The sequence below is a fragment of the Anabrus simplex genome, chromosome 7, assembly GCF_040414725.1.
Source record: "Anabrus simplex isolate iqAnaSimp1 chromosome 7, ASM4041472v1, whole genome shotgun sequence".
Taxonomy (NCBI): Eukaryota; Metazoa; Arthropoda; class Insecta; order Orthoptera; family Tettigoniidae; genus Anabrus; species Anabrus simplex.
The window spans coordinates 162,799,026-162,821,182 of record NC_090271.1 but is presented as its reverse complement, the minus strand read 5'-3'; the positions used below and the strand labels follow the sequence as shown (position 1 = coordinate 162,821,182).

Genomic DNA, 22,157 nt, shown 5'->3' with positions numbered 1-22,157 from the left:
CCGCTACTGGACTTTTATGGACGATCTGATTTCCCGCCGGGGTCATCCGCGGTCACTTCCTGGAGAGGGGGGTTGGTTTCCTAAATCGGCATATGCAGGTAGATTTGGATCTCTTGCTTTATCCTACTTAATACACTGGCGATACACATTCATGTGTCGTATTCTGAACTCCTATCGTTCGGTGATCATGGAAATATCACTTAATTTCTGTCCTCCACCTTTCGCGCGCTAACTCGGCGTCCCTGATGGCGTGTTCATCTCGACCAATGGCGAGATAGCGTGGGTCATTTCCACGAATTCATTACTTTAATTTATTATGATTACAATTAATCAACATGGGAATGATATCACAAAAATCCCCTCTATTCAATCATGTGGTTGGAATAATTTAATTATTGTTATCGGAGAAGCTAACTGGAGTTCACTCTGAGTTTTTCTTATGTTGGTTTATCTGCGGGCCTACGATACATTTTCTCATTGGTCAGGACCGCTTTGGTTAGTTTGAAATCTCTCCCTGTGAAACGTGGCCACACCAAATGCCTCGGGCGTGGACGAAACCCGTACGTCATATTCTCGGTATTGGCGATGCATCTTGCTCGGCCTTGGTCCGAAATATATACTCTTTCACTTCCTTGTAGTCATTATTCTGTTGTTGTGAGCTCTAGATTTTAATCCTCTCATCTTCTGACCAGGAAACCTTCTTCCCCTTAATGACAAGCTTACGGTGGCGCCGGACTGTCGCGATCATGTGGAAATTCTCCCGTCCACACAAAACTGACACTGTATTCATTTAATATTCCAATATATCTGTATTTCTCATATCAAAATCAAATCATGAAACTAGGGCCTATCTCATCCGGGTACATTTTCCTGTTGCTCGGTAAAAAAAAAATCTTGTGATAATCATGAGATTTTTTTATATATCCGCATCATACTTTCATCATGATTTGATTACTGCTTTCGTTCCTTTTCGATGGTGACTGATCTCGTCCCGCAGATTCTGGTTATTGAGTCTCAATTCTTCATTCTCTCGTTGAATCAGGTGGATCCTGTTAACGAAATCTTGGACATCACTGTCGATCTCTCCACATTCTGGGCATGGTCTTGCTTCTATTTGCCTATGGATCAGCTGGACTTATTCTTCTCTTCCGTCTTCTTCTTCATCATCCTCTCCTTCGTCCTCATCTTCTTCTTGGTCATCCTCTGTTTTATTGAAACTCTCTCGTTTTTCTCCTAGCTCCGAGTTGTCGTTCGTCCTCGAATCTAGGGGCGTTTGGATTTAGCTGGCTACTATATTGCGAATGTGACAACGGTGCGTTCCTTTCCCCGTTGCGACCACCATTTGTCTTCTAAATATTGCTTGGTCTCCTGATGTAGCTCCTCCATAGTTTGTATCGTCGCCTCTATGTATGGTTTCCCATCGTCTCGGTCCCAAACACTACATGGCTTGTCATCCTTTCGGTCATGATTTTGGATTGCCTCCTTCCATTTCCTCTTCTTCAGCTCATCGAGGTACTGCTGGGTTTCTGGGTGTCGATCGTCCCCATTTCTACGGTATTCCTCCGTGTAAGGCCTTCGGTTATTCTGATTTCTTCGGTGGTACGGCTGAGTTTCGCTCCTTCCATTCCGATGTCCACGGTATCCCCTTTCGTCATGGAATTTAACATGATTCATTTGCCGGTTGCTTTCCGCAAATCCTCCTCCGTGATTCCATTGTCGGGGTCTCCATCCTGGATCATACATCCTCTTGGGTTCTGGATCGGTACTCGTTCCTTGACTTCTAGTACAGATGGTTCTAGTTTCCGTCTGCCTCTCGACGTTATTTATCTGTTGCTCTCTAGGCCTGGGTTGCCTCTGGTTAGAGTGATACGTGGTCTGATCTAATTGACGTAAAAGAGCTTCCGCTTGTACTGCAGTCTGAATATTCGACGCAATCATCATCCGCTGGACCTCAAATGGTAACTGCTTCCCGATAGCGCTAATGAGTTCTGTCTCACTGACCGGATTGTCTAATTCCCGCATCTTATGAAATTGGGATACGAAATACTCTGAATATTTAGTTGGGGACGATGTTGAATAACGTCTAGAATACAACTCCAACCTAAGATCTTGCTGTTCTTGGATACTCCAGAATTTTTGTAAAAACGCCTGTCGGAATCCTATGAAATCCTCGAATGTGTATAAGAAGGCCCTGAACCACATTGCAGGTGCTCCGTCCAAAAACTTCTCTACAGTTCGCAATTGCCGCTCCGCCGGAATTTTATTTTCACTAATATAGTTAGTGATCTCGCGGATGAAGCCTTTAGGGGTTATATGTCCTCGGGCGTCGTATCTAGGTGGTTTGTCGTCTGACATTTTGATGACGTGGACCACAGATGTCGGAAGGGCATTTGATGATGATGACGATCCGTCTCCTACTTCAAACTTAAGTCCGGTCGTATCGGCTTGTGACATGCCTTCCTTTTTATGAAAGCCCTGATTGTCTGGGGTCTCGAACTCTCGGTACTGGAGATGGAAGTCCTGAAGTGGTCCTGGCTGTTCTAACCTGGCCTTGACCTGTTCCAGATCCTTTCTAATTTCTTCCAGCCTTTCGGTATTACTGTCTGACATTTGCTTGGCCACTGAATTCTGCCCCGTGTGGACCTTAAATTGTTCCACTATTCTGACCTCTGTGTCAGCGATCGTCTGGCTTTGTTCCGCTAACCCATCAGTCTTTCTGAACAATGCTATATTTGCCTCCTCACACTGTGCGAGTCTACGGCTACGATCTTCCGAATTCGTCTTTATATCCTGAATTTCATTTCTGAGACCGGCTACTAGTACTAGGGTACGAACAGTTTCACCTCGTAACTCATCGATTCCCTTTTCGTGCCTGTCCAAAGTATTTGCAGTATATGCACCTTTACTTTCCACGTGGCTTCGGATGATATCGTTTTCCTTGCGACATTCACCCCTCACCTCTTCGATGTGCGCCTTTAAATCTTCGCGGTCGACCAACCTCTGAGCTGAAATCTCCTGAATACTGGCCTTTAATTTCTCCTTAATTTCGTTACGTTCTAGTAACGCCTCATCCCTGAATCGGTCAACCTTTTCATTGACACTAATAATACAAGAGTCGATATGCCCTTTCAATTCGTCCTTAGCGAAATGACACGCCTCCTGGACTTGGGTCATTCGGTCCCGTAATTCCTGTCCTAGTGATATACTGGCGGCATGAACCTCAGCTATTAGTTCTGTGAGTTTTATTTTATTAAATTCACACGCGGCCTGTACCATATCGACTTTATTTTCCAAAGAAACACTAGCGGCCTGCACCTTGTCCACTTTCATTTCTAACGAACTATTAGCGGCATGTATTTGTTCCGTCAGTTCCTGTCTAGTAGAAACACTAGCGGCCTGAACTATAGATGTCAGTTCCTGTTTAATAGAAACATTAGCGGCCTGAATTTGTTCCGTAGTTATAGCCAAAACTCGCATCAAATCTTCCAAAGTGAGAGCTTTCACCTCTCCCTGTCCTTCTAACTGTTCACCTTGGGGATGCTCCCCACCTTCGTCTGACATTATATCAAATGAGAAAAGAGGGCCGATCAGCCTTTCATCCTATCGCACACGATTACGACAATTTTGGGTCTAGGCCCTATCATACGGTTATATCCTCGTTAATAATTTCTAAAATTTTTAAATTTCCAAATTCAAAACCAAAACAATATTTTTCGCTTTTACATAGCGAATAATTTATATAACGTAATTCAAATTTGCATATTAATTGCCATCACATGCTCATTATGAGTGAAATTCATATCATTAGTCACTCCCGACTATGACAACAACAACAACAATCGATAATACCATGACGAAAACCTTGAAGTCACCTGTCTTGAAATAATTTAAATTTAACTTACACAGTTCCATTATCTTTTTATTAATACTTGAATCTGGTTCTCAGTCACATTTTTACCAAATACAGTATTCCTAATAAATTTTGCCTATACAAAATTCCTGCCCATGGATAGTTACATTTATGTGGAGTCTCACTAAATCACAATAACTTTTAATTTCATAGAATAGGGAATTATTAATTTAATGAGTCTTTATAGCAATAAACTACTCTTGTATAATTATCAAGTCTAGCCCCGTTCGAAACTAACCTTACTTTAACATGAAATACTACTTGACATACCTAAAACCACTATTCAACCGTGATGCGGTCAAAATTTAATTAAATATCCCGATTGGGTTTACATTGAAGTTAAACAACTGGGCCTATCTATAATGCAATCGGGCACTGAGCTGCTCGCTAATGATATCGTCGCTAATACAACAAAAAGTTCAGATGTGGTTTTTTTTTGTAAAAAAATTTATAAAGTCACCCGTTGCTCAAACATGATGCAATAGGCCCTTTTACGTTGGGCGCCATTATGCACCCGCCCACCTCCTGAGTCCCAGACTAGCATTTATCTCAGGGGTGATCAGTTCGAAAACGAATAAAAAAAAATTTTATATCAAAAAAATATATATATCGGCGCATCAAATGAACACAGGGATGAACGGGGCATGAAAATTTAAGGTTACGGGGGACGACTCATTCATGGATACAAAATTCTGACTCCACAATAGGAATGGGAAGTGACAACTTAAATTCCATGGGCATACTAGACTAACTACAATGAAAAGATATGGAAGCTGTTTCCTATTGAAATTGCAATGAGGAGCAATTTATTCACTTATTTTGCATACTACACATGATGACAAATTTACATTGTGACACTTTAATCCTGAAAAATAAATGACATAATACTTGGATTTTACCTCACTACTCTGGTAGTGTAAAACATCTGGTGAATTCGTCCCAATTGGTTACTGGGGATCGAATTCACATCCGTATGATTGGACGTTTCACCGCTGGAAATCTTCTTTCGGAAACGAAGGCACGACAGTAACTTTTTACTGTCGTCTCCTCGTTCCGTTTGGACATGAGACACTTCCGGTATGTACATTCTGGTAAGCCGGACACCCACCGTAGAAAATGTTATCGCCTCGAAAAAACGGGAATTTATAGTACGGACAAACTCTAGCCTATTATTTCCAGATTCACAAACACACCAGGTAGAGTTCATTAACTCAAAAGCTACTTTAATATTTACACTTGTCAATACGACAAGACGTACGGAAAGGTTCATTACTCTGCTCTGACCCTGCAAACATGTGCCGTCCGTGGGTTATTTACGTATCTACCGCTATCTCCCCGTGAAAACCCAACATGTGGTTCGGAGCAGTTCGACACAGGATGACTGTCCCTAGCCTACCCTCCTATGATTATCAAATAATATCATTACCATTCTCTGTCTGATCATTAGCATATACTTTGACTACCATCAATTAATTTATTTTTATCATTAATTTCAATTATAATCCGGTATTTGATTATTATCATTTGTCATCCGGGATGATTATATGCCAACCCTTGCCGACGTTTCAAACGAAGGTTAGTTCTTCCTCCTAAATTATCCGCACAATATAATGATCAGCTTCCTCATAAATATTTTTATTATTATTATTATTATTATTATTATTATTAATAGTGGAAATCGTGATTATCGTAACCCGTAATCAACCTCGCTATAATACTTCAACTTCTCGCTCTTATTAATTTCATCAAAAAAAATAAAATTAAAAAAAAAGTACCTTCATTGGTTATTCTTCTTCTCCTTCTTCAAATATTTTATTTATTACTATTATTAGTTAAAAATCTCAAATCTTTCATTTCATCTCCCAACATCATTATTATGTCCAAAATATAAAAAAATTATTCTTCAAAAAAAAGTACTTTTCTTAATATTTATTATTATTATTATTATTAAAAATGGAAAGATGATATTTTAATTTCCACTCTTTAGAATTTAGTCACATATGTTAAATCCCGTTATGAACCACTAAGATCTGCTTTATATCGGTCGGGACAATACGGTATTCGGGACCGTACCTTCAACTTCGTACTGCCGTTAATTTTATATGGGGACACCTGTCCTCCCAAGACACATCTCACAACCTATGGCACATCGCGGCTGGGCAAATACCTCCAATGCCGGCGATTGCTAAACTATTCCTTCAAATTTGAAGTCCATTTCCTTTCATCGGAACTCTTCAAACATTTAATTCATAAAATAATCCTCGGTGCGTGGATTCTACCACTAAGAACACCGGCATATGCATTTATATCATCTTAGGCCTTGAGATTCATCTATTTCATCATTACAAACAATACGGCTCAATTTATTTCACACCGGATATTCGTCCCTCATGACTTCCAACTCTAAATATGGGCTCAAATCATTCTGGGCTTTTAACATATCGTGACCATTCTAATTCACGTGCCTATATCGCTCTTAAACAAAATTTTAATGGTTAAATTAAAGTCCAAAAATGTAAAATCAAAAATTTACGTAAAATCAAACTGATTACGCGAATGAAAGTCTTTAACGCTACATGTCATCTCCACATTGATTATTATATTTGCACTGGCTAACTCACGAAGCACCGTCATTATTATTATTATACTTTAACTTGCACACGCCCAAATATTATTATTATTATTATTATTATTATTATTATTTTACTTTCCTTTGTCGACTCACAAACATGATTATTATTAGTATTTTAATGACCTTCCGTACGCAACACAAATCTTCCATACTCTGGCTCTTTCATAATCTGGCTGTCTAATAGAAATTATTCCTAATTAAAATACAAATGATCACCGCAGTGAATGAAATTCAAATAAATGGGTCAGCACAAAAAAAGACTTTAACACTTGAACTGAACTTAATTCAAAGTATTATAAACAGCATGCATTAATTGAAAGAAATATATCCCATATTTACATTATATACAACAAACAAAGACTCAAATTAATTAATCTAACCCATTATTACGTTAATATAAATTAGTTCGTCCGTCTAACAAAAAATAAAAATCATGGACTCGGGAAGCGGACCATGTTAAGTAACCATAATTAATTTACACTGAACCCCGTTTAGTCGCGATAACATCCCCTAAATATCAAAATTGTGTACTCATTCCTATGTAGAATTCCATTGTCTCGTAGCGGAGGAGATATAGGCTTTACGGCCCCATGGTGATTTACACGTCCATCATGTCGCACAATACAAATTTTACACAATAAAACACTTCTGGGTGACTACCCATGATTAATACCTTATTACACTATTTTACACAACAATACTAATAACAAAAAAAACACTTATAGGTGCTCCTAGACCCCTGACACTCGCACAATATACTCTTCATATACGCCCGAAACACACGTCGTGACACATTACGACGAAATGTCGTTCATTTGAACCGGCGCGTATCGCGTCTTCAACCGGCACTTCCTGGTTTATTTTCAAGCCGTCTTGATCATCGCCTAGCTCCATATAATTCCCTGTTCGGATAGTTATTCACCGTCTATCTTGAGGTGTTTACTTCAGGCTCCGCACACTGCCTTCCAAAGGTACTATCGGCGTTCCGTTAGTTAGTTATTATTTAAACACATGACATTCATTAATTTCAACATACAATTGTACTGATTATACACACTCGGTACTATGGATAATTTCACTGTTCGTATTCATTCTCCTAATAATTCAAGTACTTTCAGCTCTAACTGACTTCGAATACGTCCCGAGGTACTGACTTACAGAGTCAACGTGTCAGAGTCTCAACTACTTCATTACGACTGACACGACTGGTGACCGATAACGACTGGTGACTGGTAAGAACTGAGTGATGTGAGGTCCGCTCGGTCACAACTGGTGACTTCAAACGACTGAGTACTGGTAGGAACTGCTGTGTTGTGAGGTCCGCTACTGGACTTTTATGGACGATCTGATTTCCCGCCGGGGTCATCCGCGGTCACTTCCTGGAGAGGGGGGTTGGTTTCCTAAATCGGCATATGCAGGTAGATTTGGATCTCTTGCTTTATCCTACTTAATACACTGGCGATACACATTCATGTGTCGTATTCTGAACTCCTATCGTTCGGTGATCATGGAAATATCACTTAATTTCTGTCCTCCACCTTTCGCGCGCTAACTCGGCGTCCCTGATGGCGTGCTCATCTCGACCAATGGCGAGATAGCGTGGGTCATTTCCACGAATTCATTACTTTAATTTATTATGATTACAATTAATCAACATGGGAATGATATCACAAAAATCCCCTCTATTCAATCATGTGGTTGGAATAATTTAATTATTGTTATCGGAGAAGCTAACTGGAGTTCACTCTGAGTTTTTCTTATGTTGGTTTATCTGCGGGCCTACGATACATTTTCTCATTGGTCAGGACCGCTTTGGTTAGTTTGAAATCTCTCCCTGTGAAACGTGGCCACACCAAATGCCTCGGGCGTGGACGAAACCCGTACGTCATATTCTCGGTATTGGCGATGCATCTTGCTCGGCCTTGGTCCGAAATATATACTCTTTCACTTCCTTGTAGTCATTATTCTGTTGTTGTGAGCTCTAGATTTTAATCCTCTCATCTTCTGACCAGGAAACCTTCTTCCCCTTAATGACAAGCTTACGGTGGCGCCGGACTGTCGCGATCATGTGGAAATTCTCCCGTCCACACAAAACTGACACTGTATTCATTTAATATTCCAATATATCTGTATTTCTCATATCAAAATCAAATCATGAAACTAGGGCCTATCTCATCCGGGTACAGTATAGCATCTTCATTGATTTTCCCTTGTTTGTTTAATGCAGCAGGACGTAGGTGTGAGAAAATTCACCATCCTGTATGGGAGTCAGACTGGAACTGCTCAAGAGATAGCAGAGAGGATATGGAGGGAGAGCAAACGGTGAGTCAGAAACACAAGTTTTGTGGGTATATAATCATTGAAGAAAGCAAATCATTAATTTTACTGTTTAATTTTTAGGTATTACTTCACATGCCCAATTCATGCAATGGATGAGTATCCAATAGATAAACTGATATATGAACATTTTGTTGTCTTTGTTTGTTCAACTACTGGCAATGGAGTGGAACCAGATAACATGAAAAGGTTTTGGAAGTTTCTATTACGAAAGAGCTTGCCCTTGGATTCACTTGCAGGATTAAGGTAGGTGTATTTCATTTTTATTCACATTACTGGCTGTTCTGTATATGTCACTGACGTGTTAGCTTTGTGATTGCTGCATTAATGCCATATAGCAGAGGCAAATGGCTGCAGGGACAGACCAATGGCCAGGGGCTTAGGACACTAGGCCATGACATTTAGTTTTCTTCCAGCTCAGTGATACTAGGGTATCCAAGATCGTAAGAGTTTTTCATTTTGCCTCCTCTCATGTCTCCCTTTCTTCTCCTTAATACTATTAATGTTGTACTTTTTATTTCTTCATTATCTTTTGGACCAATATGGGCTTATCACCTCACGATTTTGCATCTTATAAAAGTCATAATAACAACCATCACCACTTAGCTCATTACCATGAGGATTGAACATTTCCATATCAGTGATATTTGGCTGATGAACTTAGCCTTAGAAATCTAAATGTGTAAATATATCTGTTATAGCCCGTACTGTAAAAGGGTATCAGTCAATTAATACTGATCTGCATTTAGGGCAGTCGCCCAGGTGGCAGATACCCTATCTGTTGTTTTCCTAGCCTTTTCTTAAATGATTTCAAAGAAATTGGAAATATATGGAACATCTCCCTTGGTAAGTTATTCCAATCCCTAACTCCCCTTCCTATAAATGAATATTTGCAACAGTTTGTCCTCTTGAATTCCAACTTTATTTTCATATTGTGATCTTTCCTACTTTTAAAGACGCCACTCAATCTTATTCGTCTGCTAATGTCATTCCACGCCATCTCTCTGCTGACAGCTCGGAACATACCACTTATAATACCAATATAAATGGTCCGTTATTGGACATTATAGATTTCCCAGCTAACTCATTCCTGGTTGCCAGCGTTTCGCCCCCGTGTGCTAGGCTGGGCTTATCAGTTGGTACTTAGCACACCTACCAAGACGCATGACTAGTGCATACCGTGGAAGCCACTGCGTAGGCTAATTGTAGCCACCGGCAGTGCTAATGCTCTGTGAGAGACTTTGTCTCACTACCAAAAATTGATGCCTGCTTGGCCATCAGATGATATAGATGTTGATTCCCATGGGGAATCAGAAATATTTATTCCGAATGAGTAAATTCATAATGTCCAATAACGGACCATTTATATTGGTATTATAAATTTAATCATTCAGAACAAATATTTCTGATTCCCCATGGGAATCAACATCTATATCATAACATACCACTTAGTCAAGCAGCTCGTCTTCTTTCTCCCAGTTCTTCTCAGCCCAAAAAACTTTGCAACATTTTTGTAACGCTACTCTTTTGTCGGAAATCACCCAGAACAAATCAAGCTGCTTTTCTTTGGATTTTTTCCAGTTCTTGAATCAGGTAATCCTGGTGAGGGTCTCATATACTGGAATCATACTCTAGTTGTTGTCTTACCAGAGACTTATATGCCCTCTCCTTTACATCCTTACTACAACACCTAAACACCCTCATAACCATGTGCAGAGATCTGTACCCTTTATTTACAATCCCATTTATGTGATTACCCTGATGAAGATCTTTCCTTATATTAACTCCTAGATACTTACAATGATCCCCAAAAGGAACTTTCACCCCATCAACGCAGTAATTAAAACTGAGAGGACTTTTCCTATTTGTGAAACTCACAACCTGGCTTTTAACCCTGTTTATCAACATACCATTGCCTGCTGTCCATTTCACAACACTGAGGTCACGTTGCAGTTGCTCACAATCTTGTAACTTACAGTATTTATTACTCTATACAGAATAAGATCATCTGCAAAAAGCCTTACCTCTCATTCCACTTTTTTACTCATATCTTTTATAAGAAAACATAAGGGTTCAATAATACTGCCCTGAGGAATTGCCCTCTTAATTATTACAGGGTCAGATAAAGCTTCGCCTACTCTAATTCTCTGAGATCTATTTTCTAGAAATACTAGATCAAATACTGGCCGGGTTGAATGGCTGTTGAGGCTCTGGCCTTCTGACACCAACTTGACAGGCTCGATTCTGAGTCAGTCTGGTAGTATTTGTAGATTCTTAAATACGCGAGCCTTGTGTCAGTAGATTTACTGGCACATAAAGGAACTCCTGCGGGACAAAATTCTGGCACATCAGTGTTTCCAAAAACTGTCAAAAGTAGTTAGTGGGATGTAAAAGCATTATTATTATTATTATTATTATTATTACACAAATGCTGGGAAATTGTACTTTCCTGTAACGTTTGTTATTTCCAGCTTATAGATTGAACTAATATTTCTGGAGATATTTTAAAGTTGTGAATGTGTTAATCTCACATAAGCCTATCTGTGTTATTATACCTTGTGTGATAACAGCACATAAACATGAACAGTCAGATACTGTATTGTACGACTTGTATTGAGTACAGTTTTTTTAATTTGGTTAATACTAACAGAGAAGTTGGTCATTTCCAGTTTTGATCTCCTTAATATTGATACACCACTGCATGAATACTAATGAAATAATATATAGCCTAATGTACACCTTGAGTATTCCTGAACTCATATACTGGATTTCAAGAAATTCTGTTTAGATATTAACACAGACAGGTATAACTTGAACTGAATTTGCTTTTGACCTTTATATACGTAATCCGAGATGAAAACTAAGTACCTGCGGCAAAAATTTGAAGTGTAAAGACAAAATTATAATTTTATTTATCTCTAGATGATGATTGATAACTCTAAAACAGAATGATAAAGGAAAGGAGCTAGGTTAAGGAAGATAAGGTACACAGAGAAAAAAGTCCTAAGTTCCTGTAAGAAGATAAAGAATAAGATAATTATTCCGTTAATTGGAATGTTTTATGTTTCCACGATGCAATCCTGAGTAAGATATAAAAAAATATATTAGAACATGTTTCAGTCTGTGAGACGACCTTCAGCTAATGAAATAACATGTTTATTTGTAAATATCTCTGTTATAGACAGGCGTAGGGATGTGGCGACCCCATCGCCCAGTGGGAAACCACTGCAGTCAGCCACCCGAGTATTGGCGGGAAAACCATAGCTATTCGGGGGGTATGGAGGAAATGCCTACTCCCAGCCCTGACCAACTAGGGTGAACATTATCCTGGCAGAAGGTATAAAATGCCCTCTGGGGCTCATTACCTCAGTTGTAACAACGCTACCGATATTGCGGTAGCCCAGCTTAATACTTCGGCTTGTGAAGTAACCATGGAGCACATGATAATCACTACTTTACCCCAGGGGGTTAATCCCCCGTCGACCTCAGTCGACGCAAGCAGGTTGTCGGATTCTGGGGAACCTGTATCGTGTGCGGAGGGAGAGTCGGAGCTCCCCAATACCTCAACATCCTCAATACGCCGGTCACAAAAGATCAGACCCAAGAGAACTTTTAAATTGGGAACCATCAACATACAGACCATGATCAGAGTGGGGAAACTGAAACAAGTCCTAGATGCAATGAGAGAACATGGAATCGGCATACTAGCTCTACAGGAAACGAGATTCAGAGATGAAGATACGGTGGAATCAGAAGGATATGTAATTTTGAAGGGAAAACCGGGTATCAAGATGAAGCAACAGCCGTTTATGTTTGGTACGGCGTTTATAGTAGACCAAAGCTTCTTGAGTAGTGTCATTGACTGGAAGGGTGTGAATGAGAGACTGTCATACTTGATGATGAAAATTGGCAATAAAACTTATACACTTGTCAATGCACATGCCCCCACAAATGATAAGAACAAAACAGACAAGGCAGGGACAGAGAACTTCTGGAACACACTGGATAAGGTAGTAACGGAAGCAAGCAAGAGAGGTCTCACGATCTTGCTGGGGGATTTCAATGCACAGCTAGGCACTGAAAGGAGATTCAAAGGCCCTGTAGGGGATTACCCTGCACACAAGAGAACAAGAGAAAGGCTTGCAAACTTGTGCAAAAGACACAAGATGAGAATCATGACCACACACTACAAAGCCAAGGCGAGTAAAAAGACAACCTGGGTAAGTCCGGGCAGTAGAATTGGTGAAAGGCAGATAGACCACGTAGCGATCCGAGACAAAAACCATGTAGAGATCATGAACACCAAAGTCAGGAAAAACAGCAGGATGGAGTCTGACCACTATCTTACTGAAATCAAATGTAGATGGATACCAAACAGAACTAGGAGAAACATGAACACAAACTCACACCAGATCGACAGAGAACTGCTGAACAAAAACCAAGATCAGTACATGAAGAACCTGACAGTGGAGAGCAAATGGGAAAACTTAAAGGATAAGGTTAGAGAAGAATCCAAACGATTGGCCACTAATAACAAGAGAAGGAAGCATGAGTGGTGGACAGAAGAATGTGAAGAGGCGGTAGAGTACAGGAGGAAGATGTGGGTAAGGTGGCAGACTACCAAGAAGGAAGAGGACCTGTCAACTTTCGAGACAGCGAGAAAGATGGCTGCCAAGACGATCAGGAATGCCAGAAGGAAAAGGTGGAATGAGAGGCTGGAAGAAGCTGATCATGCGTTTAAGAAAAACAAATCACGATCCTTCTTTAAGGAGATGAAGAGCAGGATAAAGGGTTATGAGGCGAGAGAACCTTTTGTGAAAGGACAAGATGGCGAGTTGAAAATAGGAGAAAAAGATGTATGCGAGGAAATGGCAAGATATTTCAAAGATCTACTGAACACAGAAGCACCCACAGGGAGCATTACTCTACAGTATAGCAGAGACATCAACCAAGGACGAGCACCCACCAAAACAGAAGTTGTGAAGGCAATCAAGGATCTCAAGAACAACAAAGCGGCAGGTAATGATGGTATATGCGCCGAGGAGATCAAATGGGGTGGTCCTGCAATGGAAGAAAGCATGTACAGAATAATAATGGACATCTGGATAAATAAGAAGATACCTAGCGACTGGAAAGAAGCCATAATTATACCAGTATATAAGAAAGGAGACAAAAGAATACTGGATAACTACAGAGGTATCTCACTGCTAAATATTGGGTACAAGATACTCTCGAGATTATTGCTGAACAGAGTGGAAGCACAGCTTGAATCGACCATAGGAGAATACCAGGGTGGTTTCTGGAAAGGGAGAAACTGCGTAGAACAGATCTTTGGACTAAAGAGAATCATAGAACACAGATACAGGAAAGGAAAAGACACAATAGTTACATTTGTAGACTTCGCAAAAGCCTACGATTCAATAGACAGGAACACACTACTGAACATCCTACGCGACAGAGGATTGGATTCTACGACACATGGATTGGTGGGGGAAACATTGAAGGATACAACTGCTAGAGTAAGATACCGGAGTATGTTGTCAGACAGCTTTGAAATTAAGACAGGAGTCCGACAAGGGGATGGGCTGTCGCCAATATTATTTAACCTAGTTTTGGATGAAGTGGTGAAGCAGTGGAGACAGTTGAATAGAACCATGGGAATTGAAGGTGTACATATTGGATATAAGATCAAAAACAATGTCATAGTGGATTGCCTTGCCTTCGCAGATGATATGGTGTTGTTACATGAGAAGGAAGAAGAAGCAAAGTTGGCACTAGCAAATCTAGCAGAAACTGCAGCAAAGGTTGGTCTGAAAATAGCCTGCAACAAGACGAAGGTACTGAATACGAAGACCGATTGGAAAGTAAAAGGCCAAGTGGTAGAGAGAGTCGACAGCTTCCGGTACCTAGGTGAGAACATCACGGGTAAAGTACAAAGCAACAAAAGTACCACAGACAGAGCTCAACTGCTGCTGAAACTACGATATGCAGCCATGACTACATATGGAAAGAAGAACCTCTCGAGGAACGCCAAACTGCGACACTACATGATAACCATCAGGAATGCTGCATTATATGCAACTGAAACGCTGACATTAGGCAAGAGAGCTTGCATACAATTGGAGAAGGAGGAAAGAAGAATCTTGAGACATTTATGCGGCACCAAAAAGCAAGGTGAAATTTGGGTACACAGATCAAGGCAGGAACTATATGCGAGTATAGAACCAATCTCGAGTGTGATAAGAAAGAGAAGGTTAGGATTTGTTGGACATCTCATGAAGATGGATGACAGTAGGCTGACGAAGAAGATATGGAATGCAACCTGCTTAACTGGAAATAAGTGGATGAAAGAAGTCAGAGAAGATTCGGAGACTATTGGCATAAAGGAAAAATATCCACTGATGACAGTACAGGATAGGTCCAAATACAAAAGGCTCGTGGAAGGTCACAGATGGACAGACACCAGGATCCAGATTCAGATCACGGAAGCCGAGAGAAAGAGGAGGAGTGAGAGAATGAAGAGGTATTGGGAAGAAAGAAGACGTACCGAACAAGTCACTCGTGATCCTCAGGGGTCGTAACGAACCTAATAATAAATAATAATCTCTGTTATAGCCCATACTGGATATTGGGCACAATGCTGGGAAATTGTACTTCCTATATATTTGTTATTTCTATAACTTTTGTATTTTCCCACAGACTGAAACATGTTCTAATATTAATATTAATTAATATTAATACTGTATATATAACATGTATTTGTATCTAACTGTTGAATGATGGAAACTTAAAACATTCAAATTAAAGGAATTATTATTTTATTAGTAGAAGTCAATACAGGACAGACATGATATTCATCAATTTAGAGTTAAAATGAGTTGGAATAAATAAAGTTCTCTGAACAAGAAACAAGGGGGAATACGGAATATGAAGGGTTGGATTTATCCCAGTTTTGCGAGGTGGGACATGTAGAGAAAAGGGTACAGATTCAGTAGAACAAAATAAACTGTTAACTGCATTATATAGGAATTTAAAGTTGGCTATTTTCTTGCGAGTGGATATTGGACTAAGGTTTAACTTTCCAGTATCTGATTGCTGCTCAAGTTTCGACAATCAGATACACTGGCTCTAACAATGGCGCAGAAGAATGACTACATGGTCAGTGTGACTAAGATTAGTGGGTGAAGACGTAGACCAAACAGGAGATGTAATTTCAATAATCAGTAGGATGCAAGATACATAGTAGGCTCTGAGGACATGGATATCTGTGATGTCAGGAAATCTATACAGTTTACTGAGGAGTGATCTTTTGTATATGGGGGACAAATTATAATTTACTGTCAAACGATACACGATACCCTAAGTAATTTTGTTCTGTGAGAATTGGGAATGGCTTACTGAGGAGGGAGTATTTACTAGGAATGAGGGATATACCATGTGTGATCAAGATAGAGGTGTACTTGACAGGATGAAGCTTAAGACACCATCTAGAGCACCATTCAGAGAGAAAATTAAGCCCATTCTGTAAGAGGTTACATCTATTAAAGAATCTATTTGTATGAATATTTTACAGTCATCAGCAAATAGTAGAATTACACAAGAATAGGAGGATATGTGGCAGCATAGCATATAGAAGAGTAAGTGTGCACTCTTCGGGAGTTACCATTGACCGCCACACACATATGGCACTGGCAAAATACTTGTTTCACGCCGTGCAAGTAACAGAGGCATGTACAGTACTATCCACCTTCTATCTACCTAATAAACTGATGCATGCAATTCATATTTAAAGATGATTTCAGCAGCTAGACAGACACTTTGGAGTATTTTCGAGATGATTTAGCTGTCTTAGAAGTAGCCAGCTCTCTTTGTATCTACTTTGTGCGGGAGAAGAATCAACACTTAAAAAGTTAAATTCAAGTTTAGGTAGCATACAAATGATCTTCACAGCATCTCAACTGCGACAGTTTCATTTTAATAACATCTAAACTATCCAAACACTCAAAAGATGTATCCAGCAACAAAGCATTAGCACATGATAGTTATTCCACAACAATCTTTTACACTCGCAACAGCACATTATAAGCCCTTTCCGATGCATACATAAGATATGTGCCCCTTTGTGTAGACCCAGAATCTTTAATTAGTATTAGTGAAGCAGGCCGGTACAGTATCAGTCGGTTTGCCGTGGAACAAAGGTAGGCATAATTTACACTGCATCCGTATTGAAATATTTTGCACTATGTATTCGGCTATATGATATACTAAGCATTCTTTGCCAAAACTTTACTGACTTACGTAGGGTAAACTGTTTTCCCAGTCTGGTACGATTAACAAGAATTCCAATATAATGGGTCCGTTATTGGACATTACAAACTTTCAGGCTAACTCATTCCTGTTGCCAGCGTTTCATCCCAGTGTGCTAATTTGGGCTCGTCAATTGGTAGATAGCACACCTACCAAGACGCATGGCTAGTGCGTACCGTGGAGACCATTGCATAGGCTATTTGAAGCTACGGGCAGTGCCAATGCACTATGAGAGACTGTCTTTTTAGCAGAAGTTGAAGCTTGCCATTCATTAAGGGGGATTCAGCTTGGTACTCACAGTTTCTGCCGGAGGCTAAAGCAAGTTTAATTGGTACGTAAATGGACTGTAACATATGTAGGCAATAGTGGATGAATGAACGTCATAACTTAGTGATCACAGGATACTGAAGTGGCGTTGTAGGGGATCTCGATTAAATTTTCCTGTCAAAATGTAGCTGTAATTGTTTTCTCACAAATATTGAGTCACTTCTAAAATGCTTTTTAAGGTAACTCAAGGACTCCTCTGTTCTTTGCAAGGCGAATTATTTTGGGTATGTGTGAAGATATTCTGCCACGTCACACAAGTGTCATGTGCCTGTGATCCTTTATAGAGTGCAGGATGAATGAATTTAATGTGTCTATCAGGCAGTTGAATCACATGTGAAATTTTCCCTTGCTTCACTGCTTTCTAAGCCCTCTGAATTAATGCTCCAATAGAATTCTGTATCATTAGCAATAGATCTGCTGAAAACATGAAATACCAGCCTTACATTCATATGTTGAAATGAATTATGATCCAAATGGGCAGAGGAGTTTATAGCAGACTTTTAATCTGGAAAATTCGGGAGATGTGTCACATTACATGTAATAAATATCATTTTTGGTCCGTATTGATGATATTAGATTGAAATAATAACATTAAGTTATTTATTAGACCACCTAATCAATACAAAATCGTCTTGGATGATTTACATAAATTTGTTAGCTAATAGTGGGACATGTTTCGCCTTCTCTGAAGGCATCATCAGCCATAGTCTTAACCTTAAATTAAAAATAAGCGTCTAAATAACATGTAGTGATGAAATGAATTTTAAAATCTTGAAGAGATTTGAAGTAAAATAACATTAAAAATAACAATGATGGTTTGAAAATACAATGTGATGAGATACAATAGTGGAAGTATTAACAAAATTAACCTTAGAAGGCTGCTAAAATAAGTACAATGGAATAAAACAGATTGTTAAAAAACAAGTAGTAAGATTGCATAAAAGTAAAGTTGATAGTAATGGCGGTTATAATTTGACGATGGCGAAAAATCTTATATAATCAAAGTAAAGAGGAGAGAGTAAAAGTCAAAGTTAGTCGGGAGATCCGAAGTTCATCATGATCTTGAAGAAAAAAGATGAAAGTCAGATGCATATGGTGAAGTTGTAGAACACGTTGAGGATATGAAGTTGGTGAATAGAAGTTGAAGAACAGTTTCAAATAGGATCACTATGGACCATCTCAAAATTTGAAGTGATGTTCAAATGTTGTAAATTGTGAGTTTGTAGATATTCTAGTTGAAAAAGCATATACAAGTGGAATCTGTAAATGGAAGCAAGAAACGTAGAGTTAATTGTGTGAAAAGACATTTGAAAAATATTGAAGTAGAATCTTATGCACTTACCATTTGACGGTGACAAAGATAGCTTGTAATATTATGAGTTAGAAGTATTTGCAACAGTAGACTCCTCCCTTCCCCCCGCCGCTAGTACCTCTAATTCAAATACAACCAATAAACCCATAGCCACACCCACCGGAACATCGCTCCCTCCAATAGCCTTACACCGTTACAACACGCGCAGTAATACACTCTCTTCCTTCCCTCCCACCAATAGCAGCCCCCCTCTAATAGTTACGTCAACGCAAACAGATCCCCCTCCAGCACAAAACTTCAGTTATAACACACGTAGCAAGAAGTCTACTGTTGCAAATACTTCTAACTCATAATATTACAAGCTATCTTTGTCACCGTCAAATGGTAAGTGCATAAGATTCTACTTCAATATTTTTCAAATGTCTTTTCACACAATTAACTCTACGTTTCTTGCTTCCATTTACAGATTCCACTTGTATATGCTTTTTCAACTAGAATATCTACAAACTCACAATTTACAACATTTGAACATCACTTCAAATTTTGAGATGGTCCATAGTGATCCTATTTGAAACTGTTCTTCAACTTCTATTCACCAACTTCATATCCTCAACGTGTTCTACAACTTCACCATATGCATCTGACTTTCATCTTTTTTCTTCAAGATCATGATGAACTTCGGATCTCCCGACTAACTTTGACTTTTACTCTCTCCTCTTTACTTTGATTATATAAGATTTTTCGCCATCGTCAAATTATAACCGCCATTACTATCAACTTTACTTTTATGCAATCTTACTACTTGTTTTTTAACAATCTGTTTTATTCCATTGTACTTATTTTAGCAGCCTTCTAAGGTTAATTTTGTTAATACTTCCACTATTGTATCTCATCACATTGTATTTTCAAACCATCATTGTTATTTTTAATGTTATTTTACTTCAAATCTCTTCAAGATTTTAAAATTCATTTCATCACTACATGTTATTTAGACGCTTATTTTTAATTTAAGGTTAAGACTATGGCTGATGATGCCTTCAGAGAAGGCGAAACATGTCCCACTATTAGCTAACAAATTTATGTAAATCATCCAAGACGATTTTGTATTGATTAGGTGGTCTAATAAATAACTTAATGTTATTATTTCAAAGATGTGTCACATTCATAAACTTTCCTGTAAAATGAATAATCAACAATATCACCATTATATTTAATCTGTACTTTGTTGTGGGAATTATTTCTTACACACGTATGAGACACGTCTGAAAATGGCCAGAGTTCTCTGCTAGAGTCACCTGGATTGGAAACTGAACACTTTAGACTCTGTATGTTGATGGATATTCCTAAGCATTTCTATAACTTTTTGTTCAACTAGTTACCACCTGATATGAAACCAATGATTCCTACGCCTGCTTGCACTAATTGTGTAATCTGAATGAGAATTTTTGCATTTATATCACCAGGGGTGGCATTCCTCTGGGTTGGATCCAGTTGTACAGAAAGGGAACTAACATGAAAACTAGAGCATGATTTTCCAGCTGATTCTTGCTTTCCTATGAAGTGAATGTTCCCAAATTAACAGAACTGTTCACCTGTAACGAATCCAAGTTAAAGCGAATTTCTTCTCTCAGCTTTACCTCATCAAGTATAAGCATCTCTAGACTTCCATGATCCTCTTTTCCACCAAAAGATTATGCTATGGCAGCAGTAGCATAATCATTTATGTCTTCTAAACATTTAAAGCGTTTACACCAATTTTCTTAAATTATCTTCAGAAGTCAAAGGTAGCAAGTCTTGATTTAAGCAGTGCCAATAGATAACCTTTGGGAAACTTTCTTTTTAAAAGAAGGGAGTCTGAGAGAAATTTATTGCTATCATTCCTTTTTTACATTTCATTTGACATTTCTTTAACATATCGAATATAACTTTCAGCTTTTTGCTGAGAGAGGTGAATTGTTTCGATTGTGTCAAACTGCTCTTTGATTTTTATGTAATTCTTTTTTTCATGCAAATGTATTTTAGCTTTGGCGACATTTAGTTTATTGTGTGTTCTAATTAAATTACGTTTCTGATTCTTCAGTATCCTCTTTATTAAAGCAATTGTTTTCCTAGCATTTGCGGCAACACAGCTATCTTTAACTACTAAACATATAGGCTGATCACGGACATTTATGTTCAGATTTGTGCCTTCCATAGAGATATCTCTTTGTGTGGATTGCCTCTTCACAGGAAAGTTATGTTTCTTAACTGTCATAGAGAGATATTTGGGCAGATTAGGAAATATCTGGGAGAAAGCTTCTGGTTTTAATTTCTACTGCTGCCTTGGTATCTCTACTCCTTCACCATTCACCATAAATGAGTCTGCTTTTATTGAGAAGTTATTGCAAAAACAAATATGTCAGTTTTCTGTTTTTTTTTTTTCATTTCAGGAAAACACTACTGTCTTTACGGGCTGCAAAGAAATGCCTACCTGAAGACTATTGGTCATATCTAGATCTACATCCGGGTACGAAACACATGGGGATGAAGTCAAATATTAAAGTTTATTTATTCCACCTGTTCAATACATAAAAAAAGAAAGTGTATAATTTTACGAATATTTGTATTTTAGACTTTATTAAAGCCTGATATTAAGAATTTCATAACTATTTTGCACATTTCCTTCACATTCATATGCAAGTTAATTACAATCAGGTACCTGATTAACTTTCAGTTTGAGATTAAGGCTGAAGATGCCCATAATTAAAGGGCGAAACATGTCCCTATAATTCTATTTAATTATCTTTTTTTATGTATTGAACAGGTGGAATAAATAAACTTTAATATTTGACTTCATTGTACATTTCGATACGGACCTAAACATGAAAATTATAACATGTAACACATGGGGATGTTGCGGCAGTACCTCCCACACTGTCTTCAAGCATATTTGTGATGTAGTCTACTGTTTATAAGACATAACACAACTCACAATATTCACTAATGAATACATCAACAATATAAACTGTCTAAACCACTTAACAGTGAAAATGTAGAGCAATATAAATTCTGATAACTTGATGCAAATGTAAAGCACAGTAATGACAAGTCCCGTCTGCTGATGACTCGGGACGAATGTGTTGCCACTGGTGGAACAACCACCACTCTCTTCAGTTGGCTTGCGGGTGAAAGGAGAAGAGCGTGGACTTTGTCTATACGCTATCACGGTAGTGTCAACGGGAACGTCATTAAATAGAACAAACAGAAGGGGAACAAGGACACTGCCTAGAGGGACACCAAAATGTACCACAACAGGAGTTGAACTGGACCCATCAAGAACTACACGCTGAGTT

The 22,157-nt window shown here is 38.7% G+C and overlaps 1 protein-coding gene across 5 annotated transcripts in view; it reads left to right on the top strand.

Annotated features, from left to right (window-relative positions):
* Positions 1 to 22,157, top strand: part of LOC136877406 (NADPH-dependent diflavin oxidoreductase 1) — a 162,343-nt gene that overhangs the window by 23,496 nt on the left and 116,690 nt on the right. For 4 of the 5 annotated variants that reach the window (XM_067151417.2, XM_067151418.2, XM_067151416.2 and 1 more), the window contains exons 2-3: positions 8,770 to 8,864; positions 8,943 to 9,125. In XM_067151417.2, the coding sequence (XP_067007518.2) occupies positions 8,770 to 8,864; positions 8,943 to 9,125 (278 nt within the window). The remainder of the gene's footprint in view (positions 1 to 8,769; positions 8,865 to 8,942; positions 9,126 to 22,157) is intronic. The other variant, XM_067151415.2, reaches the window with a different exon arrangement.